The sequence below is a fragment of the Heptranchias perlo genome, chromosome 3 (assembly GCF_035084215.1).
Source record: "Heptranchias perlo isolate sHepPer1 chromosome 3, sHepPer1.hap1, whole genome shotgun sequence".
Lineage (NCBI taxonomy): Eukaryota > Metazoa > Chordata > Chondrichthyes > Hexanchiformes > Hexanchidae > Heptranchias > Heptranchias perlo.
In genome coordinates, this window is record NC_090327.1 from 20314671 (window position 1) to 20342454 (window position 27784).

Consider the following 27784-nt stretch of genomic DNA (forward strand, 5'->3'; position numbering starts at 1 on the left):
GATAGTGTTAGTGAAAACAATTCAACAGGGAAAGTAATTTTGAAGATTAACCACAAACCATCCACTTTTGTTCACACAAAAATATAGTTACTTGCAGTAAAACAACATAAAATATACAATGTAAAAAACAATTGGATCTGTGAACAAAACAATTATATCTTCCTCAAAAATTATCTTGCAGATTCCTGCAGCACTGATAAGTTGCGCAGCCTTACACACACTGTTGGACCATAAGGAAGAGTAGGATATTTCGAAAAATTCTTCTGCAATACAATTTGCAAACTTGAAGTGTTAGTACAAAATTGCTAGCAATATTTTCAATTATCACTATTCAATGAGACAAAACAAAATTTATCTTTTAAAAAAGCATCAAATACAGATACTTTCTCATTTATTACAATTTAATCACATAGCCATCTTCCTTTATTTAAAAAAATTAAGTTACTGATAACTTAAGAAGTGGTCATACTTTTATTATGCTTCAAAAAGACTTTAAATAGAATTCAAATTTACTATGATAACATATTGGCAAGGTAGTATTGAGTTTAATAGGGGGTTTACAATACAGTGGTACCAAGACATCATGAGGTAGAAATCAATCCTTGTTGCACCTGTTTATCTGGTAAGAAAACAGGGGCAAAAAATTAGCAATTTCGCAGGGCTGTGCCGCAAGGACATCTGAAAATACCTCCAACGATTTTCAAGCGCCTCGGGGGCGCTGGATCTTTGTATATGCTAATGAAGGGCCAAACAACTGTTTAAGGACTGCTCAGCAAAATTCGTTAACACTGAGTGAAGCTGGCACTGGACCTGCTCAATTCCAGTGTTGGTGGGATCGCTGCAGCCTAACAAATGGCTGACAACCAAAAGTTGGCTCCACTTCACTCTTGAGGGCCATTGCCGACCCATGATTGCCCATCTCCTGTTTCCCTTCCCCAGTTTTTGGTGTCAGTCCACTGTTGCTGAGATCTTTAAAGACCAGACTGCAATCACTAATGGCTCTAATACACTGTTTGTCACAGATTTTCTTTTCAGAACTGATTTGAGAATGTGCACAAATGAAACACATCGGGGTAAATTTTAACTGTGAGTCGGGAAGGGAGCAGGAGGCCGGCCGAGGAAGATCGGAGGTCAGATGAAGAGTCGGAGGTAGGTGGGGGTCCAATTGATCGCGGGGATCCGGTTGGCCAGGTAAGCTTGTTGAGCCTGGATGAAGCACTCCTGGCTCCTCCGAGCCGACAAGCAATGCAATAAAGGCGTTCATCTCATGGATCCGGCCCTTCTCGCCTGCTTTCACCTGACATGAATGGGAAGCCATTGGAAACTCAAACAGGTATGGTTGAATTTGTTTCATTATTCCAATACACAAAATAGTAAGTACCTCAAGTATCTCAATGAGGTACATTGCCCTTTTAAGTATCAGCCCACGGCTTTAAGTAGGGGCGGGACTTCCGTGGCTACATGAATACAAACCTGCCTGAGTTAAACCTCGAAGTAGGTGTATTGGAGCCGGGATGCGGTCCCGCTCTGAATACAGAGGATTTTTACTCCCCACCCGCCCCCCAACCCACCCATTCTTGGGGGTTGACCTTGGACTACAGATCTCTCCATTTACTTGATGTTAAACTTGATCAAGAATAACTTCTTGTTACATCAGGAGCTTTGATCCAGTCTTATACTTGTAGGGATTAAACAACAATATCGTGCATGGTTAAATGTAAATTGCTTTCAAGACATCTGTAATAGTTGCAGGGATGGTTTGATGTACTGTTCTGAAATTGTACCTCAATGATAACAATTTTACAGAAACAGAAAACACAAATAAAAACGAGTTCAGGATATCTGACATTCTACACAAATTGATGCTGGACCTTACCTCCGATGCGCCAGCTATTTTTAACTGCAAAGTTCCTTTCCTGTCTTTATCATCACTGTTTGAATACTGAATGGTCTGCACCTGGTTGAAATTAGCCAGGTGAGTAGGCTGTAAAACAAGAAGTGTTCTTTAATTAGTAAGAACAGCTATAAAAGGCTAAACCATGGTGTGTCCTTCCACCCCACCAAAATAAAAGGTGTCTAAGTTTTACGTATTAAATTGTCTGGGTCAGAATTTTCCACATACCAAAAAAAGATTAGTCTAAATAAATGTCTTTAACGTGGCATATAAAATGCAGCCAGGTCTCAAGTGTAATCACGAGGCATAAGCCGGTACATATATAATTAAACATTGCTGCCGGCTGACTCAGTACCAATGTCCTTGAGGGTCCATAATACCAGGTGTAGATAATTAACAGAAGAAGTGAACAATAAAAATAAATAGATTGGTGCCCAAAATGTACTTCAACATACTTATCCTGATGACCAGGTACAAATTGGCATTGGCAAATGCTGAGAGGTCATCTATCTGCCCTGCTGGATAGGAAATGGCACTCATCTATATGTATGATTACATACACAATCGGCATTAGAAGTATCAAAAGGACTAAATGAGGGTTAGCATGAAAATGAGAAAATATCTTAAAACTGCAGTGACCAAAAAGGTACTGAAACTGCTACGTCACTTGTATTAATCTAGATATATGACTTTGAAACAAGCAGACATCTGAAAATATGTAGAGCTGGCAATATAAAGAATGAACGGGTAACAACCAGGGTGAACATCAGGGAAATACGAGAAGTGTGAAGTGGAAAAAATTGACTTTTAAAAATGGGGCTTTGATTTCTGGTTTCCATCTTGCTAATGAATGAACAAATTTGTATTTGTATCAAGCCTCTCATGACCTCGGGATGTCCCAAAGCGCTTCACAGCCAATGAAGCATTTTTATAGTGTGGTCATGTAGGTAAATGCATCAGCTAATTTGTGCACAGCAAGTTCCCACAAACAGCAATGAGATAATGACTAGATAATTTGTTTTAGTGGTGCTGGTTGAGGGATAACTTTTGGCCAAGACACCTGGAGAACATCCCTGCTCTACCCACTAAAATAAAATGGGACTTTCAGTTTAAAACTTTATTTAAACCTGTGGAGCTATATATTCATTAAATAAAACAAGTGACACTTCTTGAAACCAAAATCAGTCCATCTCAATCCAGATGAGTCTTGTTCAATAAACAGATAAAAAAGTAACCATAATGCTTGCTTGAAATACAGTGCAGTAAAATCTGTTGAAGGGAATCCTGGTTACCATGATTATCCACTTTGGTAGGAAGAACAGAAAAGCAGAATGTTTTTTTAAAAGATGAGAGACGAAGAAATGTTGGTAGTCAGAGGGATTTGGGTATCCTTGTACACGAATCACAGAAAGTTGACATCCAGGTACAGCAATTAGGAAGGTAAATGGTATGTTAGACTTTATTTCAAGGGGTTGGAGTCTAAGAGTAAGGAAGTCTTGCTGCAATTATACAGGGTTCTGGTGAGACCACACCTGGAGTACTGTGTACAGTTTTGGTCTCCTTACCTAAGGAAAGATATACTTGCCTTATAGGGGATGCATCGAAGGTTCACGAGATTGATTCCTGGGATGAGAGGGTTGCCCTATGAGGAGAGATTGAGTAGAATAGGCCTATAGTCTCTGGAGTTTAGAAGAATGAGAGGTGATCTCCTTGAAATAATTAAAATTCTTAGAGGGCTTGACAGGGTAGATGCTAAGATGCTGTTTTCCTGGCTGGAGAGTCTAGAACTAGGGGTCAGAGTCTCAAGGTAAGGGGTCTGCCATTTAGGACCAAGATGAGGAAAAATGTCCTCACTCAGCGGGTTGTGAATCTTTGGAATTCTCTACCCCAGAGGGCTGTGGATGCTGAGACGTTGAGTATATTCAAAACCGAGATCGATAGATTTTTGGACACTAAGGGAATCAAGGGATATGGGGATAGGGCAGGAAAGTGTTGAGATAGAAGATCAGCCATTACTTTATTGAATGGCAGAGCAGGCCTGAGGGGCCATATGACCGACTCCTGCTCCTATTTCTTATGTTACAGCATCACAACGAAAAACCCAATGTATTCCAATGTAATGCTATCTTTTCCATTTTAGGGAATCGCCAAATTCTGTCCCAAGAAAAACAAACTGATTAATATGTACTGAGGTGCAATTTACCACAAATAAATTTCTCAGAGGATTCAGTGAACAATCATAGAAATTTATAGCAGAGAAGGAGGCCGTTCGGCCCATTGTGTCTGTGCTGGCCGAAAAAGAGCTATAATGCCTAATCCCACTTTCCAGCATTTGGTCCACAGCCCTGTACGCTACGGCACTTCAAGTGCATATCCAAGTACTTTTTAAATGCAATGAGGGTTTCTGCCTCTACCACCCTTTCAGGCAGTGAGTTCCAGACTCCCACCACCCTCTCGCTGAAAACATTTCTCCTCAGCGCCCCTCTAATCCTTCTACCAATTACTTTAAATCTATGCCCCCTGTTTATTGACATCTCTGCTGAGGGAAATAGGTCCTTCCTATCCACTCTATCTAGGCCTCTCATAATTTTATACATCTCAATTAAATCTCCCCTCAGCCTCCCCTATTCCAAAGAAAACAACCCCAGCCTATCCAATCTTTCCCCACAGCTAAAATTCTCCAGTCCTGGCAACATCCTCGTAAATCTCCTCTGTACCCTCTCCAGTGCAATCACAACTTTCCTGTAATGTGGTGACCCGAATTGTACACAGTACTCAAGCTGTGGCCTAACTAATGTTTTATACAGTTCTAGCATAACCTCCCTGCTCTTATATTCTACTCATCTAATAAAGGAAAGTATCCCTTATGCCACGAGATCATACCCTATTAAATGGGATTAAACGCCATTACAGAGACATGGTTGCAAGGTGACCAAGGTTGGGAGCTAAATATTCAGGGTTATTTAACATTTCGGAAGGATAGGAGAAAAGGTAAAGGTGGTGGGGTAGCTCTGTTAATAAAGGATGAAATTGGTATAATAGTGAGAAATGATCTTGGCTCAGAAGATCAAGATGTCGAATCAATTTGGGTGGAGGTAAGAAATAGCAAGGGAAAGAAATCACTGGTGGGAGTAGTATATAGGCCCCCAAACAGTAGCTACACTGTAGGGCAAAATATTAATCAGGAAATAAAGGGGGCTTGTAAAAAAGGTAATGCAATAATCACGGGGCGATTTTAACTTTCACATAGATTGGACAAATCAAATTGGCAAAAATAACCCTGAGGAGTTCATAGAGTGTATTAGGGACTGTTTCTTAGACCAATACATTGGGGAACCAACCAGGGAACAGGCCATTTTGGATCTGGTAATGGGTAACGAAACAGGATTAATTAATGATCTCAAAGTAAAGGATCCCTTGGGAAGCAGTGATCATAACAGGATAGAATTTCGCATCCAGTTTGAGAGCGAGGATCTTAGGTCTGAATTAAACTTAAATAAGTGCAATTATAAAGGAATGAGGGCGGAATTGGCTAAAGTGGACTGGGTAAACAGATGAGATGGTGTGATGGTGGATAAGCAGTGGCAAACATTTAAAAAGATATTTTATGACTCGCAACAAAAATTTATCCCTGTGAGGAGGAAAGACTCCACAAAAAGGGTGAACTAATCATGGCCAACTAAGGAAGTCAAGGATGGTATCAGGTTAAAAGAAAAAGTATACAACATGGCAAAGATTACTGGTAAGCCCGAAGATTGGGAAAACTTTAAAAACCAGCAAAGGATGACTCAAAGAATAATAAAGAGGGTGAAAATAAATTATGAGACTAAACTAGCAAGAAATATAAAAACTGACAGTAAAAGCTTCTACAAGTATATAAAAAGGAAGAGGGTAGCTAAAGTAAACATTGGTCCCTTAAAGGATGAGACTGGGGAAATAATAATGGAAAACAAGGAAATGGCAGAGAAATTGAACAGATATTTTGTATCTGTCTTCACAGTAGAAGACAATAATAATATACCAATAACAGTAGAAAATCAAGGGGCAAAGGGGAGGGACTAACTAAAAACAATCACTATCACTAGAGAAAAAGTACAAGGTAAACGAATTGGTCGAAAGGCTGACAAGTCCCCTTGACCTGATGGCTTGCATTCGAGGGTCTTAAAGGAAGTGACTACAGAGATAGTGGATGCATTGGTTGTAATCTTCCAGAATTCACTAGATTCTGGAAAGGTCCCAGCGGATTGGAAAACCCCAAACGTAACACCCCTATTCAAGAAGGGAGTGAGACAGAAGGCAGGTAACTATAGACCAGTTAGCCGAACATCTATCATTAGGAAAATGCTAGAATCCATTATTAAGGAAGTAGTAGCAGGACATTTGAAGACCACACCTGGAGGACAGCGTGCAGTTCTGATGCCCTTATTTAAGGAAGGACATACTTGCATTGGAGGCAGTTCAGAGAAGGTTCACTTGGTTGATTCCGGGTATGGAAGGGTTGTCTAATGAGGAAAGATGGAACAGGTTGGGTCTATACTCATTGGAGTTTAGAAGAATGAGAGGAGATCTTATTGAAACATACAAGATTCTGAGGGGACTCAATAGGGTAGATGCTGAGAGGATGTTACCCCTCATGGGGAAAAGCTAAAACTAGGGGGCACAGTCTCAGAATAAGGGGTCGCCCATTTCAGACAGAAATGAGGAGGAATTTCTTCTCCCAGAGGGTCGTGAATCTTTGGAATTCTTTACCCCAAAAAGCTGTGGAGGCTGAGTCATTGAATACATTCAAGGCTGAGTTAGACAAATTTTTGATCAGCAAGGGAGTCAAGGATATGGGGAAAGGGCGGTAAAGTGGAGTTGAGGTAAAAATCAGATCAGCCATGATCTCATCAAATGGCGGAGCAGGCTCGAGGGGTCGAATGGCCTACTCCTGCTCCTAGATCTTATGCCTTCTTAACCACCTTGCCTGTCCTGCTACCTTCAGGGATCTGTGAACATGTACTCCAAGGTCCCTCACTTCCTCGACACCTCTCAGTATCCTCCCATTTATTGTGTATTCCCTTGCCTTGTTTGCCCTCCCCAAATGCATTACCTCACACTTCTCCGGATTGAATTCCATTTGCCACTTTTCTGCCCACCTGACCAGTCCAGTGATATCTTCTTGCAGTCTACAGCTTTCCTCCTCACTATCAACCAATTTTTGTATCATCTGCAAACTTCTTAATCATGCCCCCCACGTTTAAGTCCAAATCATTAATATATATCACAAAATGCAAGGGACCTAGTACCAAGTCCTGCAGAACCCCATTGAAAACAGCCTTCCAGTCACAAAAACACTTGTCAACCATCACCCTTTGCTTCCTGCCACCGTGCCAATTTTGGATCCAACTTGCCACTTTCCCTTGGATCCCATGGGCTTTTACTTTTTTGACCAATCTGCCATGTGGGACCTTGTCAAAAGCCTTGCTAAAATTCATGTAGACTACATTAAATACGCTACCCTCATAGACCCACCTTGTTACCTCCTCAAAAAATTCAATCAAGTTAGTCAGACACAACCTTCCCTAATCAAATCCATGTTGACTGTCCTTGATTAATCTGTGCCTTTCTAAATGATGATTAATACTGTTCCTCAGAATTGTTTCCAATAATTTGCCCACCTGGTTAGGCTGACTGGCCTGTAATTACTCGGTCTATCCCTTTCTCCCCTTTTAAACAAAGGTACAACGTTAGCAGTCCTCCAATCCTCCAGCACAGTTGTAACCAAGGAGGATTGGAAAATGATGGTTAGAGCCTTCGCTATTTCCTCCCTTGCTTCGTTTGACAGCCAGCCTTCTCTTAATAGCCGGGCCGTAGCCCTTCATCAGATTAGTCTTTCAATCAGGTTCTGTGACACAAACCAAATGAAACCCACATTTCCCTGTCAAAACTGTCCACACTGCCCAAAAATGGCCATGCCCTTGAAAGCTTTAGAAACTGGTGATACGATAACCTGCTGAGGCACTCTCCTTGAACTGAGAGCAATGTCAGGGGCACTTGATGCTTCTTTATTTATTGCAAGAACAGAGAGCCAGTCACCTTATTGTCAGCAGTTGTGGTCAAGGACAGGGGGCTTTCTGAGTGGTAACTAACCAAGCAGTTTCCGAGTGGAAGCCACGAATTAAACGATGCAAATGCATTCTGATGAGAAGTCAGTTCGGCATGGCCTTCACTTCATAAAAAGAGGCAACACTACTCCTGCAATCTGTACTGCAATTATAACTGACCATTCTTTAACTAAAGCAGCAGAGCCTGGGGGAATCAATGCATATTATGTTTAAGGAATCAAAACACCTCTACTCACAGTGACTCCTTTAAGTAGACTGGGCTGTATTATGAGCAGTATTTTTATAGCTGTGAATAAAATGTTCCATAAGGTGGCGCTCTAAACAAAGTATCACAGTTGTGTGATTGTGGTTGGTATTGCACATTAAGAACATTAAGCAAATGTCTATGCACGAGGAAGTAACTGGCCAGTCTCCGCCCCTGCCTCAGCATATCTGCTGCTGAAACCCTCATCCATGCCTTTTTTTACCTCTAGACTTGACTACTCCAATGTTCTCCTGGCCGGCCCCCCACCTTCCATAAACTTGAGCTCTTCCCAAACTCCACTGCGCATATCCTAATTCACACCAAGTCCCGTTCACCCATCACCCCTGTGCTCACTGACCTACTTTAGCTCCCAGTCCAGCAATCCCTTGATTTTAAAATTTTCATCCTTGTTTTCAAATCACTCCATGGCCTCTCCCCTCCCTATTTCTGTAACCTCCTCCAGCCCTACAACCCTTCGAGATCTCTGGCCTCTTGCGCATCCCCAATTTTAATTGCACTACCATTGGCAGCCATGCCTTCAGCTGCCCAGGCCCGAAGCTCTGGAATTCCCTCTTCAAACTTCTCACTTCTCCATCCCTCTACTCCTTTAAGATGCTCCTTTAAACCTCTCTCTTCGACTACCTGTCCAAATATCTCCTTTGGTGGCTCGGTGTCAAATATTGTTTGATAATGATCCTGTGAAACGCCTTGGGATGTTTTACTACGTTAAAAGGTACTTTAAAATGCAAGTTGTTTATTGAATCAGAGAAGGATTAAATAAGATACACTCAGAGGGGACCAGTGTGCTGACTTTCATACAGATGGGACTTCTCTGTATAGCAATGTTAAGGTGAAAGAAATATAATTTTTTTAAAAATAGCCAAGTGTGGAAATGAGAGGTAGCAATTTTCTTAAATAAAACGGACACGTTTTTTTTTGCATGAACACAGCAAGTTACTTGTTTTGAAGAAAACCTTTCCATCTTCTCTAATATAATTGAAAAATTGTATTCGTAGCCATAATCTTGCATACTGCTAAGAATGGAAGACCACAACAATGAAATGGAATGCTTAATGAAACCATTTCTATCATAACAGCCAAGTTAAATTATGCTGAATAGTTTATTCACTAAAAGTGATAAGATGTCCACCATACTCAGTTCTTATCAAGAACAGCATACTTACTGCTAAGCTTGTGCTGTCACCCATACATTTTTAAAGGTTTTCTACAAAGATAATAACTTAAAAGTTTTATTGTTACACATTTATAGTAATTGGAAACATCTCCCCTAATAATGCTGTCTATGCTTAAATAAATTTCAATTGGGAGCTCACCTGAAGCCTCAATGGGTAAGCACCACATTTAGTTGATGCTGAGCCAAGGGAAGGAAGATGCAACATTTTCTTTTGGTGCTGAGTTAGCTAATCTTAGCTGAAGCAGTAGTTGAGGCACTGTAATTGACTTTAGTGCCGCAATACAAAAGGAAGAGGAGAGAGTAAAACACAGCAAAGGATCCTCTTGATCTTTATCCAGTAACCATACTTGATAGCGTGTGTATGAATCAAAATCTAGGCTGACAGTCCAGTGCAGTACTGAGGGAGTGCTCCACTGTCGGATTCGCTGTCTTTTGGATGAGAAGTTAAACCGAGGCCCCATCTGCCCTCTCAGGTGGACGTAAATGCTTAATTTTTTTATTATTCGTTCATGGGATGTGGGCGTCGCTGGCGAGGCCGGCATTTATTGCCCATCCCTAATTGCCCTTGAGAAGGTGGTGGTGAGCCGCCTTCTTGAACCGCTGCAGTCCGTGTGGTGACGGTTCTCCCACAGTGCTGTTAGGGAGTTCCAGGATTTTTTTAATGAAACCATTTCTATCATAACATGGCACTATTTGAAGAGGAGGAGGGGAGTTCTGGCCAATATTTTTCCCTCAACCAACATAACTAAAATAAAGTTTTTTTTTAACTCTCATTGCTGTGTGTGGGACCTTGCTGTGCGGAAAATTGGCTGCTGCGCTTCCTACATTACAACAGTGATTGCACTTCAAAAGTACTTCATTGGTTGTAAAGCGCTTTGAGACGTCCTGAGGTCGTGAAAGGCGCTATCTAAATGAAAGTCGTCTTTCTATGGATGTTAGGCGAGGATAGGATTGGGTTCACTTGCCTTAGAGGGGGTGCAACGAAGGTTCACTAGATTGATTTCTGGGATGTGAGAGTTGTCCTCTGAGGAAAGGTTGAGCAGAATGGACCTGTACTCTCTGCACTTTGGAAGAATGAGAGGTGATCTCATTGAAACATATAACATTCTAAGAGGACTTGACAAAGTAGATGCTGAGAGGCTGTTTCCCCTGGCTGGAGAGTCTGGAACTACGGGACATAGTCTCAGGATGAGTGGTCGGACATTTAGGACTAGATGAGGAGGAATTTCTTCACTCAGAGGGTTGTGAACATTTGGAATTCTCTACCCATGAGGGCTGTGGATGCTCAGTCGTTGAGAATATTCAAGACCAAGATCGATAGATTTTTGGACTCCACGGGAATCAAGGGATATGGAGATCAGGCATGAAAGTGGAGTTAAGGTCAAAGATCTGCCATGATCTTATTCAATGGCGCAGCAGGCTCGAGGGACCGAATGGCCTACTCCTGCACCTATTTGTTATGTTCACCTGTGATGACAGACAGCAGAATAGCCTGCTGACAAGTCAGTGCCTAGGCTCACACAAAAAGGCCACTTGGGCAAGGTGGCTTAGTACTGCCAGTCCCATATAGTTGTACTCCCGTAGGAGCTAACATCTTCAGGATAGGATGGGAGAAAAGAGGAGAAAACTGGGGTGGAAAGGGAGAGGGAAGAAAACAAGTACTTAAGTCAACAAACTTTCAAGCAATTCTCAAATATAGATCTGATTCTTGAGATGTGATGTACAGTGCGAATATAGTTTGAAACAGGCATATTTTGTTTGCTTTATTTGTAGGTAAACTCCTTTAATTTTCTCCCCTGGGCTTCTTAGGCTATTCCCCAACCTCCCAGGAAACCTATCAAATGCAATTAAGGATAGTTCAATTACCTTTTCCTAGACCTCCATCATTGATGGTTTGAGCGGTAGCACCACTACTGACCGAGCTGGTGAGTCCTGAAGGACCTCACTGCCAGACCGGGCCTGCGGCAGGTGGTGAGCGAACCAAAACAAGGGAAAAACTTACTTGACCTCGTAATCACCAATCTACCTGTCGCAAATGCATCTGTCCATGACAGTATTGGTAGGAGTGACCACCGCACAATCCTCGTGGAGACGAAGTCCCGTCGTCGCACTGAGGATACCATCCAACGTGTAGTGTGGCACTACCACCCGTGCTAAATGGGATAGATTCAGAACAGATTTAGCAGCTCAAAACTGGGCACCCATGAGGTGCCGTGGGCCATCAGCAGCAGCAGAATTGTATTCCAGCACAATCTGTGACCTCACATATTCTTCACTCTACCATTACCAACAAACCAGGGGATCAACCCTGGTTCAATGAGGAGTGTCGAAGAACATGCCAGGAGCAGCACCAGGCATACCTAAAAATGAGGTGCCAACCTGGAAGCTACAACTCAGGACTACATGCATGCTAAACAGCGGAAGCAACATGCTATAGACAGAGCTAAGGGATTCCACAACCAACGGATCAGATCAAAGCTCTGCAGTCCTGCCACATCCAGTCGTGAATGGTGGTGGACAATTAAACAACTAACGGGAGGAGGAGACTCTGTAAATATCCCCATCCTCAATGATGGCAGAATCCAGCACGTGAGTGCAAAAGACAAGGCTGAAGCGTTTGCAACCATCTTCAGTCAGAAGTGCCGAGTGGATGATCCATCTCGGCCTCCTCCCAATATCCCCACCATCACAGAAGCCAGTCTTCAGCCAATTCAATTCACTCCACATGATATCAAGAAACGGCTGAGTGCACTGGATACAGCAAAGGCTATGGGCCCTGACATCATCCCGGCTGTAGTGCTGAAGATTTGTGCTCCAGAACTAGCCGCATCTCTAGCCAAATTGTTCCAGTACAGCTGCAACACTGGCATCTACCCGACAATGTGGAAAATTGCCCAGGTATGTCCTGTCCACAAAAAGCAAGACAAATACAATCCGGCCAATTACCGCCCCGTCAGTCTACTCTCAATCATCAGCAAAGTGATGGAAGGTGTCGTCGACAGTGCTATCAAGCGGCACTTACTCACCAAAAACCTGCTCACCGATGCTCAGTTTGGGTTCCGCCAGGACCACTCGGCTCCAGACCTCATTACAGCCTTGGACCAAACATGGACAAAAGAGATGAATTCCAGAGGTGAGATGAGAGTGACTGCCCTTGACATCAAGGCAGGATTTGACCAAGTGTGGCACCAAGGAGCCCTTGTAAAATTGAAGTCAATGGGAATCAGGGGGAAAACTCTCCAGTGGCTGGAGTCATACCTAGCACAAAGGAAGATGGTAGTGGTTGTTGGAGGCCAAACATCTCAGCCCCAGGACATTGCTGCAGGAGTTCCTCAGGGCAGTGTCCTAGGCCCAACCATCTTCAGCTGCTTCATCAATGACTTTTCCCTCCATCATAAGGTCAGAAATGGGGATGTTCGATGATGATTGCACAGTGTTCAATTCCATTCGCAACCCCTCAAATAATGAAGCAGCTGAGCACGCAGCAAGACCTGGACAACATCCAGGCTTGGGCTGATAAGTGGCAAGTAACATTCGCGCCACACAAGTGTCAGGCAATGACCATCTCTAACAAGAGAGAGTCTAACCACCTCCCCTTGACATTCAACGGCATTACCATCGCCGAATCCCCCACCATCAACATCCTGGGGGTCACCATTGACCAGAAACTTAACTGGACCAGCCATATAAATGCTGTGGCTACAAGAGCAGGTCAGAAGCTGGGTATTCTGCAGCGAGTGACTCATCTCCTCACTCCCCAAAGCCTTTCCACCATCTACAAGGCACAAGTCAGGAGTGTGATGGAATACTCTCCACTTGCCTGGATGAGTACAGCTCCAACAACACTTGAGAAGCTCAACACCATCCAGGACAAAGCAGCCCGCTTGATTGGCACCCCATCCACAACCCTAAACACTCACTCCCTTCACCACCGGTGCACAGTGGCTGCAGTGTGTACTATCCACAGGATGCACTGCAGCAACTCGCCAAGGCTTCTTTGGCAGCACCTCCCAAACCCGCGACCTCTACCACCTCGAAGGACAAGAGCAGCAGGCACATGGGAAAAACACCACCTGCACGTTCCCCTGCAAGTCACACACCATCCCGACTTGGAAATATATCGCCGTTCCTTCATTGTCGCTGGGTCAAAATCCTGGAACTCCTTTCCTAACAGCACTGTGGGAGAACCTTCACCACACGGACTGCAGCGGTTCAAAGCGGCGGCTCACCACCACCTTCTCAAGCGCAAATAGGAATGCACAATAAATGCTGGCCTCGCCAGCGACGCCCACATCCCATGAACGAATAAAAAAACCAGCTGCTACAGGTAGTCGAAAGTGCTTTGGGAAAGACTCCCTTCATTTTTTCATTGTTTCCCATAGGGAGGAGACACTCAGCTTGCTGCTTCCCTACAGTGGTATGACTAGTAACAGCTTAATTGCATGGTGAAAGTCAAACCAGCATTTCACCACTGCAGTCTTAGCATGCATACCATTTTAATGCACCACTGTGGGTTTTCTTTTTTAAGTGCTACTGTTTCAGTATGTGTGACATGTATACATCTTTAAAGGAAAGATTTTTTTTTTAAAAAGAAAATTATTAGCAAAGCAAAGAGACCAGCCTTCATGAACATTTGCTTTTTGAGTTTCCTTTTGATTTCAGTGATGTTAATCACTAAGTACTAAACCTAGAGCAATGAGTCATGGAACCAACCAGGGAACAGGCTATTTTAGATCTTGTATTGTGTAATGAGACAGGGTTAATCAGTAATCTCACAGTAAAGGATCCTCTGTGGAAGAGTGACCACAATATGATAGAATTTCACATTGAGTTTGAGAATGACGTACTTAAGTACGAAACTAGAGTCCTAAACTTAAATAAAGCCAATTACACAGGTAGGAGGGGGCGAGTTGGCTAAGGTAGATTGGGAAATTAAATTAAAGGATATGTCGGTTGAAAAGCAATTGCAAACATTTAAAGAAATATTTCAATATTCTCAACAAATACCCATCCCATTCAGAAATAAAAACTCCAAGGGAAAAGTGATCCACCCTTAGCTAACTGAAGAAGTTAAGGATAGTATTAGATTAAAAGAAGTGGCCTATAATGTTGCCAAGAAGAGTTGTAAGCCTGAGGATTGGGAGAGTTTTAAAAACCAACAAAGGACAACCAAAAAATTGATAAAAAGGGAGAAAATAGAATATGAAAGTAAACTAGCAAGAAATATAAAAACGGATTGTAAGAGCTTCTGCAAGTATGTAAAAAGGAAGAGAGTAGCAAAAGTAAACATTGATCCCTTAGAGGCTGTGACAGGAGAAATTATAATGGGGAAATCAGGAAATGGCAGATGCGTTAAACAAATATTTTGTATCTTTCGTCACAGTAGAAGACACAAAAAACATACCAGAAATAGTGGGGAACCAAGGGGTACAAAAAAGTACTTGAGAAACTAATCGGACTAAAAGCTAATAAATCCCAGGACCTGATAGCCTACATTCCAGGGTTCTAAAAGAGGTGGCTGCAGAGATAATGTATGCATTGATTATGATCTTCCAAAATTCCCTAGATTCTAGAATGATCCCAGCGGATTGGAAGGTAGCAAATGTAACCCCGCAATTCAAGAAAGGAGGGAGAGAGAAAACAGGGAATTACAGACCAGTTAGCCTGACATCGGTTGTTGGAAAAATGCTGGAATCCATTATTAAGGAAGTGGTAACAGGGCACTTCGAACATCATAATATGATTAGGCAGAGTCAACATGGTTTTATGAAAGGGAAATCATGTTTGACAAATTTATTAGAGTTTTTTGAGGATGTAGCCAGCAGGGTAGATAAAGGGGAACCAGTGGACGTAGTATATTTCAATTTTCAAAACGCATTTGATAATGTGCACATAAAAGGTTGATACGCAAGATAAGGGCTCACGGGGTTGGGGATAACATATTGGCATGGATAGAGGAGTGGTTAACAGACAGAAGACAGAGAGTAGGGATAAACGGATCATTCTCAGGTTGGCAGACTGTAACTAGTGGGGTACTGCAAGGATCGATGCTTGGGCCTCAGCTAAATTACAATCTTTATTAATGACTTAGATGAAGGGACCGAGTGTAATGTATATAAGTTTGCTGACGATACGAAGCTAGGTGGGAAAGTAAGCTGTGAGGAGGACACAAAGGGCTCGATTTTAAAAGTAAAAAATGGGTGGGTTGGGGGCGGGGCATTGAAAATTGCCACAAGTTCAGACCCGCTCCCAACCCGCCTATTTCCAGTTTTCACTGCTTCAGGCCTCCATTTTTAATTAATTCCCCATTTCAACCCCGGGGGGGGGGGGGGGTCGGGGGGCAGGATTCCCGGGCCTTCTGTTTTATGCCTCGTGAAAGGAGGCGAAAAGGCCCGAGACTGCAGCTAAGTGCCTAGAATGGCACAGCTTGTGGGCCCGGAGGAGCAGGAGTGCTTCCCCCAGGCCCAACAAGCTTACCTGCACTGAGACCAGCCTGTTAATCAGCCGGTCAGTCGGTCGGGAAACCGATACAAACAATAAAAGACGTCCTTACATCAAAATCGTAAGTTCGTCCAGGAAACCCATACTAATACTGTTACACTGATAAACCCATACTAATGGATTTCCCGACCTCAAACTGACCGCCCTGCCCCCTTCCTGGCTCCGTTCGAAAATTGAGCCCAAAGATTCTGCAAAGGGATATAGACAGATTAAATGAGTGGGCAAGAAGGTGGCAGGTGGAGTATAATGTAGGGAAATGTGAGGTTATTCACTTTGGTAGGAAGAATACAAAAACAGAATATTTTTTTAAATGCTGAGAAACTATTAAATGTTGGTGTCCAGAGAGACTTGGGTGTCTTGGTACAAGAAACACAAAAAGTTAGTATGCAGGTGCAGCAGGCAATTAGGAAAGCACATGACATGTGGCCTTTATTGCAAGGGGGTTGGAGTACAAGAGTAAGGAAGTCTTACTACAATTGTACAGGGCTTTGGTAAGACCTCACCTGGAGTACTGTGTACAGTTTTGGTCTCCTTATCTAAGGAAGGATATACTTGCCTGAGAGGCAGTGTAACGAAGGTTCACTAGATTAATTCCTGGGATAAGAGGGTTGTCCTATGAGGAGAGGTTGAGTAGAATGGGCCTATACTCTATGGAGTTTAGAAGAATGAGAGGTGATCTCAGTGAAACATATAAAATTCTGAGGGGGCTTGACAGGGTAGATGCTGAGCAGTTTTTTCCCCTGGCTATAGAGCCTAGAACGAGAGGGCATAGTTGTAGAATATGGGGTTGGTCATTTAAGACTGAGATGAGGAGGAATTTCTTCACTCAGAGGGTTGTGAATCTTTGGAATTCTCTACCCCAGAGGGTTGTGGATGCTGGGTCGTTAAGTGTGTTCAAGGCTGAGATGGATAGATTTTTGAACTCTAGGGGAATCAAGGGATATGGGGATTGGGCAGGAAAGTGGAGTTGAGGTCGAAGATCAGCTATGATCTGATTGAATGGCAGAGCAGGCGCGAGGGGCCATATGGCCTACTCCTGCTCCTATTTCTTACGTTCTGATCAAATGACTCATTGGGCATGTCTTAACATATCAGTCAAGATGCTAAAGGAAACCTTCTGCAGTAGCACAACTGATTAATTTTAGTTGGAAGAGGAACAGAAAAAAAAATCTTGTTGAACCAGTATCAGCTTGCAGAAACACATCTATGAACTGATCAAAATCATTAACAGTGAGTATAGAGAAGTAATACTGTTACACTGATAAATGCAGTGGGCAATGATCCGTACGGTGATACTGAGCCCTACAGATCAGGTTCAAACTCTTGTCTCTGCTGAAGTAAAAACAGAAAACACTGAAGATACATAGTAGATCCATCAGCAATTGTAGAGATAAAAAATGGATTAATATCTCAGGTAAAACATTTTTCTTACACTCAAAACAACCTACCTTTCACTTTTATAAATGCTGACAAATCTGCTGTTTTTTCCATCAGTTTTCAACATTTACAATTTTTTTCTATTAAATCCCTCGCCTCTGCTGATTTGGCTGATCTCAGAATCATACAGCACAGGAGGGGGCCATTCGGCTCATCTGCCTGTGCAGTGTATTCCAGATCATAATAACTCACGGCGTAAAACAATTCTTCTCATCTCCCCTCTGGTTCTTTTGCCAATTATCTTAAATCTGTGTCCTCCAGGTCCGACCCTCCTGCTAGCAGAAAGTTTCTCCTTATTTCCACTATCTAAACCCCACATAATTTTGAACACCGCCACTAAATCTCCCTTAAACTTTCCCTCCTTCAAGGAGAACAATCCCAACTTCTCTTGTCTGTCCACATAACTGAAGTCCCTCATCCCTAGTATCATTCTGGGATTCAATTTGCTAATGTTTATTATGTGGCACTTTATCAAATGCCTTTTGAAAGTCCTTTTTCACATCAACTGCACTACCTTCTTCAACCATCTCCGTTATTTCATCGAAGAACTCAATCCAGTTTGTCAGACATGATTTGCCTTTAACAAATCTGCACTGACTGCCATTTATTAACCCAGGTTTTTCCAAGTGAATATTAACTTTCAATGACTACAATTTCATTTTTGTGGGAGGGGAAAGAAAGGAATACAGAGCTTATTTTGGTGCAACGAACATTACGAAAATACGCACCATAGAGCCTTTGTCTGTAAGATAGCTGATGCCTTCTTCAGGTCCAATTGCTAATTCCACCGAAATTATCCAGCTTGACTGTTAGAGTGAAAACAAAACACAAAAGTGAATGATAGGAATTGCAGTATTCAATGAATTCTGCTTTAAATTATACATATTACAGAATTAGGTTCTTCGAATACCAAAAGAAACTATACATGCACAAAATAATTACAGAGTACTAAATATATATATATAGCCATGGCTGCATCACAGGTATACTCACTGTGACATGACTTTTAAATTCCAAGTAAAATTAAAGCTGCAGGATCAATTTTCAAAATGCACAATCTATTTTACCAACCCATACTTCACTTTCTGATCCTTTTGTAGTCACAGCTGTTTTGTCTTTTTAAGGGCGAGTCGTAAAAATAAAGAGCTGGCTATTTTAAAATTTGGTAAAACGTGCATTTGAAAAAATATACTGCAGCTTTAAACTTATTTTTTTAAGACGAGCACAATGAAAGATAGTCACAGAAACTAAACACCATCAGCTGCTGCTTGCATCATTCAAGCTTATCATTTATTACAGGTTTTGCTCACGATAAACTTGTCCAAAATGGTTTATGGTTCTTGTGCCACAATTTTGTACAAAGAAGTTACGAGTTAATTATACAGGAGAAATATTAAGCAGACAATAAATTGTGGCCACTGGAGACAAACACTTTAATGCTTTATCATTAATATTCACGACAGTGAACCAAAGAAGTAGTCTTTCTTCTACAATATGAATCTCAGTCACTTGTCCATACCATATTCAGTACACAATTTTGTCAATTAAAGAATCACATTTATACTGCATTGTATGTTTTGCTATCAAACGTATTCACTGATAAATTCCATACACCACAGGAGAAGAATTTCTATAGTCCACATATTACATGTACACGTTCAAGCACATCTGGTATCGATCTTAGAAGGATGAAGATATTGCTATGAGATTTGTGATAATATATTATTGTTGTGTTACAAAGAACATTAAAAGGAAAAAAATCATAGCCTTGTAATTCAATTTGCGAAAAAAAAGAAATGCATACGGCTGAATTATCGTGAACTGCACTGGTAAATTAAATGCTTGATTAACCTTATTCATATTAACTGCTCCATTTTAGTGTCATTCTCAAATATTTTCACACTGTGGAAATGTTGGATTATATTTTGCTGAAGGCTTTTAGCTATCTTCTCTTTCAGATGTTCACTGACCTGCTATGCATCTCTGACATTTTTATTGCATATTTTTAGCATCTGTGCTTTTCTTTTTATCAGTTTTATGTGTCATCTTAAAAGATCATATGCAGCATAATGTTGAATTTGTGCCATCTATTAAAATGTCTTAAAAACATATTTGTGTTTTTCCCCAAAGTGAGAAATGAACAAATTAATTTGGCTGACAAGTTATTGCTAAGCTATTACACATTTAATACAACTGAGATTTCAAATTCAAAAATATTCACATGCCTTGATTCGAGTATATGCTCTGACTTTTAAAATAGATTTCACTATCACCCATGTCACAATATGAATTTGTGTCATATTTCTATTTACAAATAAGGGACTTTTAAAAAAGAATTCATTTACACCTAAAACATTAATCTTCCTTTCTCTTTCAGATGTTTTAATAGCTCTGAAACAAGTCGAGATATGCCTTAAGACATGACATCCATATGAGGGAATTCTTTTTGTGATTTAACACAATCAAAATTTGCAAATACATTGCAACACCAGGATTCTCACCCACTTTTGAAATATTTTACAAGATCTGTAAGGATGATGGTAAATCCCTGTTTTAGCATTTCATATATAATTCATGTCTTACCACTGCATCCCCAGATAAAATGCACAATGTTGGCCCATTGAAAAATATGTGATGTATTTGTAAATTAATAGCATAGTGAGGTGTACACAAGTCTGAAGACTAAAGTTTCTGACCCAACCAAAAATTTACCTGCTACACTATCATTCTGTCCCCAAGAATCATGTTACAGGGAGCAGGGCAGTGGGAAAAAGAGACAAATGAGCAGAAATATTCATAAAACTCTGAACACAAGGCAGCAAGAAAAGGTTTTAAGTGGAATGACTAATTGAAGAAATGGCTGTTTTCAGTTGCATAGCCATGCCTTAGGGTGAAAAAATAAAATGTAATAAAGGCTGATAAGTAATAAATGCCCAGTAGTTCTAATAATGTGCTGATGTTTTTCATTTCACTATTACTCAGAACTGCTCCTCCTGAAGTCAGCTGTTGTATCGGTTATTATTGGCTTACCAACTGATCAAAATAATCTGAAAGTTTTAGTGAGTAACCAAATCAGACCCTGAACTCAACACAGAACTCAGGTTCTGCCCCTTCTGGGGTTCCTCAAAGACCTTTGCTGATGATTTAATTCTAATGCAGCAGTTACCCATTACAGGTTTCGCACATAAGTACTTTTGTTTTCTTTGGAACTCTTCTATTGATTGTTGAAATAGGAGGACTCAATTGACGATCAAGAAATATGGAGGGAGAGAAGTCTACTTATAAATGATGATGGAAATATGTTGAAGTTAAGTTTATTAGCAAGCTTTTGTTTTTTACATGTTTTTTTATTTGATAAATGTTATTTCTTTATAGAATGTTATTGGGTATAGTTTTTTGGTGGTATATGATTAAGAAAAAAATCAAAATGGCAGAAAAAGATATTGTGTAGCATAATTGATGAATGATAACTGAAGAAGAAATAACCAATTAAAAATGAGAAATAGAGATTTAAACACAAGCAATAAGAAAGAAGAAACCAAATTGCTGGCTCGCCATTAATGAAGGCTTGATGGTCACAATGCAGACAAGAGACTCGACATACATGACAGACACGTGAAATTTTATTACAATGATTGCAGATTCACGAGTTGAACTTTTATTTAAGAAGTACTCCCTCATCATTTCATGTATGGGACTCTGCTTATGCATTTTGTAATTCAAAATCTATTAAAAGTATTCCATAATTTATCACGTGGACAAAACTAACTTGTATACATGGAGCACTTACTCGTATCAGAACTCCCTCTCTCATGGGAAGGTTGTAGAAGGAGAACACGAATCAGAATAGCATACCAAACCCAAGCTGAAGCAGCTAAAATATCTCAACATATATAAGAATGAAAAACACATAAATCTGAGTATGTATTCAACTGTTTGGCAGTATAATGCAGTTACCACTATACTGCCAAATCAGTCTTATGCTACATTGAAAATATTCATCCATAGTAGTGTGAGATCAAAGGAAACATGATCAACTTTAAGAGTAAACAATTTTACAACACCAAGTTATAGTCCAGCAATTTTATTTTAAATTCACAAGCTTTCGGAGGCTTCCTCCTTCGTCAGGTAAATGTTCAGGCTATTATCTTTTTTGGTAAATTATCAAACAGTACAAAAGCTTACCCCAAGTGCACATTTGAAGCACTCCTTGTCAAATCTGTAAACTGGAGACAGAATCTCAAAGAACTTCAAAACACTTTGCTCTTCATTCAAATTGGCAAACTGACGAAAAGACTGCTGTATCAACTTCCTTAGCGTTTTGGCCTAAAACAGAAATTGGAACTAGTCAGATTTATCGAGAAAACTAAGATTTTATTTGTCAAACTCAAAAATGTAGCTGCCTATAAGTTTATTTCTCCTTTAAAAATCTTAATGTCATCCTTTAGACTATGGCATCCCATGAGTAACGAATGTGGGCTCTTGATGAAATTATAGCTACTATTACCTCCTACGATTCCAATTCATAAATAGAGTCATAGAGTTATACAGCACGGATAGTGGCCCTTCGGCCCATCGTGTCCGCGCCGGCCATCAAGCCCGGTAATTGACCTGCACCAACAAGCACTTCCTTTACATAGAATGCACAACACAGAAAAAGGCCATTCATCCCAACAGGTTTATGCTCCACACAAGCCTTCTCCTACCCTTCTTCATCCACCCTCATCAGCATATCTTTTTATTTGTTTCTCTCTCACAGAAATTACATAGAGCAAAACAAAGACAAGTACCATGGGACAGTTTAAAAATAACTAAGGATATTAGATCGCTAAAAGGTTAATGGAAAAGAGGAAAGTGGACAATGGTACCAATGGGAAAAGCTTTTTCAGCTATGTGAAGAGTCAGAGGACCATCAAAGACTGAATTGGGCCATTAAAAGATGCTCAAGAACAGGTTAGAAAAGACTCTCAGGACATGGCAGATACTACATGAGTACTTTGCATCAGTCTCCACTCTTGAAGATGATGCTCAACTCACAGCATTAAGTGGTGCTGTTAACAGTAAAATTGTTAATATCAAAATAGATGAGGATGTGGTTTTAGAAAGAATAAGGAACCTTAAAACAGATCGGGCTGTCTGCCTGGATGATATTCAACCGACTGTCCTTAAGGAGATGGGGCAGGTGCTATATGAGCCCCTTGCCCATATCTTTAACTCACCTGACGAAGGAGGTAAGCTCCGAAAGCTTGGTGATTTTCAAATAAAACTGTTGGACTATAACCTGGTGTTGTAAGATTCCTTACATTTGTCCACCCCAGTCCATCACCGATGCAGGAAGTCAGTGGGAAATAAAGTGGTGACAGAAACAAAAGGCAGTAAGGGAGAGTGCACAGAACATGACCGGACAGATGGTCTGAGAAAGCAGGGCAAAGACCAAGGGAAGTCTAGATTAAACTGCATTTATTTCAATGCAAGAAGTCTGATGGGCAAGGCAGATGAACTCAGGGCATGGATGGGTACATGGGACTGGGATGTTATAGCTATTACTGAAACATGGATAAGGGAGGGGCAGGACTGGCAGCTCAATGTTCCAGGGTACAGATGCTATAGGAAAGATAGAGCAGGAGGTAAGAGAGGAGGGGGAGTTGCGTTCTTGATTAGGGAGAACATCACGGCAGTAGTGAGAGGGGATATATCCGAGGGTTCGCCCACTGAGTCTATATGGGTAGAACTGAAAAATAAGAAGGGAGAGATCACTTTGATCGGATTGTACTACAGACCCCCAAACAGTCAACGGGAAATTGAGGATGAAATATGTAAGGAGATTACAGACAGCTGCAAGAAAAATAGGGTGGTAATAGTAGGGGACTTTAACTTTCCCAACATTGACTGGGACAGCCATAGCATTAGGGGCTTGGATGGAGAGAAATTTGTTGAGTGTATTCAGGAGGAATTTCTCATTCAGTATGTGGATGGCCCGACTAGAGAGGGGGCAAAACTTGACCTCCTCTTGGGAAATAAGGAAGGGCAGGTGACAGAAGTGTTAGTGAGGGATCACTTTGGGACCAGTGATCATAATTCCATTAGTTTTAAGATAGCTATGGAGAAGGATAGGTCTGGCCCAAAAGTTAAAATTCTAAATTGGGGAAAGGCCAATTTTGATGGTATTAGACAGGAACTTTCAGAAGTTGATTGGGAGAGTCTGTTGGCAGGCAAAGGGACGTCTGGTAAGTGGGAGGCTTTCAAAAGTGTGTTAACCAGGGTTCAGGGTAAGCACATTCCTTATAAAGTGAAGGGCAAGGCTGGTAGAAGTAGGGAACCTTGGATGACTCGGGAGATTGAGGCACTAGTCAAAAAGAAGAAGGAGGCATATGACATGCATAGGCAGCTGGGATCAAGTGGATCCCTTGAAGAGTATAGAGATTGCCGGAGTAGAGTTAAGAGAGAAATCAGGAGGGCAAAAAGGGGATATGAGATTGCTTTGGCAGATCAGGCAAAGGTGAATCCAAAGAGCTTCTACAAATACATAAAGGGCAAAAGGGTAACTAGGGAGAGAGTAGGGCCTCTTAAGGATCAACAAGGTCATCTATGTGCGGAACCACAAGAGATGGGTGAGATCCTGAATGAATATTTCACATCGGTATTTACGGTTGAGAAAGGCATGGATGTTAGGGAACTTGGTGAAATAAATAGTGATGTCTTGAGGAGTGTACATATTACAGAGAGGGAGGTGCTGGAAGTCTTAACGCGCATCAAGGTAGATAAATCTCCGGGACCTGATGAAATGTATCCCAGGACGTTATGGGAGGTTAGGGAGGAAATTGCGGGTCCCCTAGCAGAGATATTTGAATCATCCACCGCTACAGGTGAGGTGCCTGAAGATTGGAGGGTAGCAAATGTTGTGCCTTTGTTTAAGAAGGGCGGCAGGGAAAAGCCTGGGAACTACAGACCAGTGAGCCTGACATCTGTAGTGGGTAAGTTGTTAGAGGGTATTCTGAGGGACAGGATCTACAGGCATTTGGAGAGGCAGGGACTAATTAGGAACAGTCAGCATGGTTTTGTGAGAGGAAAATCATGTCTCACGAATTTGATTGAGTTTTTTGAAGGGGTAACCAAGAAGATAGATGAGGGCTGTGCAGTAGACGTGGTCTACATGGACTTCAGCAAAGCATTTGACAAGGTACCGCAAGGTAGGTTGTTACATAAGGTTAAATCTCATGGGATCCAAGGTGAGGTAGCCAATTGGATATAAAATTGGCTTGACGACAGAAGACAGAGGGTGGTTGTAGAGGGTTGTTTTTCAAACTGGATGCCTGTGTCCAGCGGTGTGCCTCAGGGATCGGTGCTGGGTCCGCTGTTATTTGTTATTTATATTAATGATTTGGATGAGAATTTAGAAGGCATGGTTAGTAAGTTTGCAGATGACACCAAGATTGGTGGCATTGTGGACAGTGAAGAAGGTTATCTAGGATTGCAACGGGATCTTGATAAATTGGGCCAGTGGGCCGATGAATGGCAGATGGAGTTTAATTTAGATAAATGTGAGGTGCTGCATTTTGGTAGATCGAATCGGGCCAGGACCTACTCCGTTAATGGTAGGGCGTTGGGGAGAGTTATAGAACAAAGAGATCTGGGAGTACAGATTCATAGCTCCTTGAAAGTGGAGTCACAGGTGGATAGGGTGGTGAAGAAGGCATTCAGCATGCTTGGTTTCATTGGTCAGAACATTGAATGCAGGAGTTGGGATGTCTTGTTGAAGTTGTACAGGGCATTGGTGAGGCCACACTTGGAGTACTGTGTACAGTTCTGGTCACCCTATTATAGAAAGGATATTATTAAACTAGAAAGAGTGCAGAAAAGATTTACGAGGATGCTACCGGGACTTGATGGTTTGACTTACAGGGAGAGGTTAGACAGGCTGGGACTTTTTTCCCTCGAGAGTAGGAGGTTAAGGGGAGATCTTATAGAAGTCTATAAAATAATGAGGGGCATAGATAAGGTCGATAGTCAAAATCTTTTCCCAAAGGTAGGGGAGTCTATAACGAGGGGGCACAGATTTAAGGTGAGAGGGGAGAGATACAAAAGGGTCCAGAGGGGCAATTTTTTCACTCAAAGGGTGGTGAGTGTCTGGAACGAGCTGCCAGAGGCAGTAGTAGAGGCGGGTACAATTTTGTCTTTTAAAAAGCATTTGGACAGTTACATGGGTAAGATGGGTATCGAGGGATATGGGCCAAGTGCAGGCAATTGGGACTAGCTTAGTGGTATAAACTGGGCGACATGGACATGTTGGGCCGAAGGGCCTGTTTCCATGTTGTAACTTCTATGATTCTATGATTCTATGATCATATCTTTAATAGCTCACTGGAGTCTGGGATTGTTCCCTTGCACTGGATGGAGGCTAACGTAGTTCCAATTTTTAAAAATGAAGATAAGGCAGAAATGGGTATCTAAAGGCCGATTAGCTTGATGTCAGTAATAGGTAAGATGCTCGAGGGAATCATCAGGAATGCACTCTATGATCACTTAGACAAAGAAGACCATATCAGAGATAAGCAAAAGGTCTTGTTACACCAATTTGAAGGAATTTTTTGAAAAAGTCACCAGGTGACTGAATGTGAGTAACCTGGTAGACATTGACTAACTAGACTTTCAGAAAGCTTTTGATAAGGTACCTCATAAGAGGCTTCTCTATAAAATAGAATTGTGGAATTAGTGATAATCTGCTGCAGTGAATGCCTGTAGACAGAAAGTGGTTGTCAATAGATTTGATTTGCAACGATTGTTACTGTAGTTAAAGATTACAAGTTTCCAATTTGATTGTCTTCCTCTGTTCCACAATATGCAGATTAACTGAAGCTCTATTCCAAATAAGGCTGAACAGGCTGGGGCTCTTTTCTCTTTAAAAGAAAAGATGGCTGAGGGGTGACCTGTTAGAGGTCTTTGAGATAATGAAAGGGTTTGATAGGGTAGACGTAGAGAAAATGTTCCCACTTGTGGGGGAGTCCAAAATTAGAAGTCATAAATATAAGATAGTCACTAATTAATCCAATCGGGAATTCAGAAGAAACTTCTTTACCCAAAGAGTGATAAGAATGTGGTAAGAATGTGTACATGGAGTAGTTCAGGCAAATTGCATAGATGCATTTAAAGGGGAGCTAGATAAGCACATGAGGGAGAAAGGAATAGAAGGATATGCTGATAGGGGTAGATGAAATAGGAGGGAGGAGGCTCCATATGTGTACCATAAATGCCGCATAGACCAGTTGGGCGAATGGCCGGTTTCTGTGACGTAGACTCAATGTAAAAAAGTCTAGTACATAAGTAACTCTGCTCATTTTCACAGCTTGTTTTGATGCCTTTTAACTTGACCTGATTTATTTTGAAGTGTTAACTCTTTTTGCCTACAAATGTCCATTACTGATGATAATGTATGTATTCCTGCTGTTAGACATCTGTTGCAAATGACTGAATCAACATTCTGCAACGCTACAATTAAACAACTACAACGCATATTACCTAAGTAGACTTTCCAAATCACAACATATCAGATACTTTTAATTAAAAGTGGGATCTTTGGCACACAGCATCTCATTTCAGCAAATGAATCCTAATCACTTACTACAATTAGCACTTTATTAATTCACATCTTTTCTATTGATCTATCAGATAGTTGCTGCTGGTGCATATCAGTTTGAGAGACTGGGATATACCTGGAGGTTCATACCAATAAAACGGTATTAACTATTTCTTTACTCATCTGTTCTGTCTGGATTGATACCCAAGAAATGTCGGTCTTTTGTTTGGTATAAACTCCACAATTTACACAATTCCTGGCCTTTTGTTCTCTCCTGTGCCCTCCATTCAGTCATCCATTCACATGATTTAAAGTCATAAATTCCCATTCAGTGCATCAATACAGTCAATAGCTGAAGTCAAAACTAAATATCCTTATGCAATGTCGAGATTATATTAATTTTGGTGCTCAGTTTAGTCAGTTTTATATTTTACCAACAGATCTACAGCAGCATAGTTGTTCGACTTCTGTCACAAGTTACTAGATATATACTTCCCTGTTAGTGAACAAGTAGGTTTAATCGATCACTCACTAAATATTTTAATTATTTTATTTAGGCAGAATTTTGATATTAACCTTAGGAAATTTGTACTTTTCAAACATTTGAAAGGGCTGTACAAATATGGTATCCTTCAAATAAACCTACTCCCTATAACGATCAGTTACTGTAGTCCTGTTGCACCTTTCACAACCTCAGGACTCCCCAAAGCACTTCATAGCCAATAATACTTTTGAAGTGTAGTCACTGTACATGACCAGAAGACTTTCCTTTTAAAAGAAAAAGAGCATCAAGTATTAAACTCCAAAGAAACACACCAGTCAAATAATCTTC

The 27784-nt window shown here is 41.2% G+C and overlaps 1 protein-coding gene across 7 annotated transcripts in view; it reads right to left on the bottom strand.

Annotated features, from left to right (window-relative positions):
• The window catches only part of LOC137310916 (focal adhesion kinase 1), a 585674-nt gene that overhangs the window by 223378 nt on the left and 334512 nt on the right, over positions 1-27784 (bottom strand). For all 7 annotated transcript variants that reach the window (XM_067978464.1, XM_067978455.1, XM_067978457.1 and 4 more), the window contains 3 exons: positions 21564-21704; positions 18107-18184; positions 1877-1984 (listed from right to left, as the gene is read on the bottom strand). In XM_067978464.1, coding sequence (XP_067834565.1) covers positions 1877-1984; positions 18107-18184; positions 21564-21704 — 327 coding nt within the window. The remainder of the gene's footprint in view (positions 1-1876; positions 1985-18106; positions 18185-21563; positions 21705-27784) is intronic.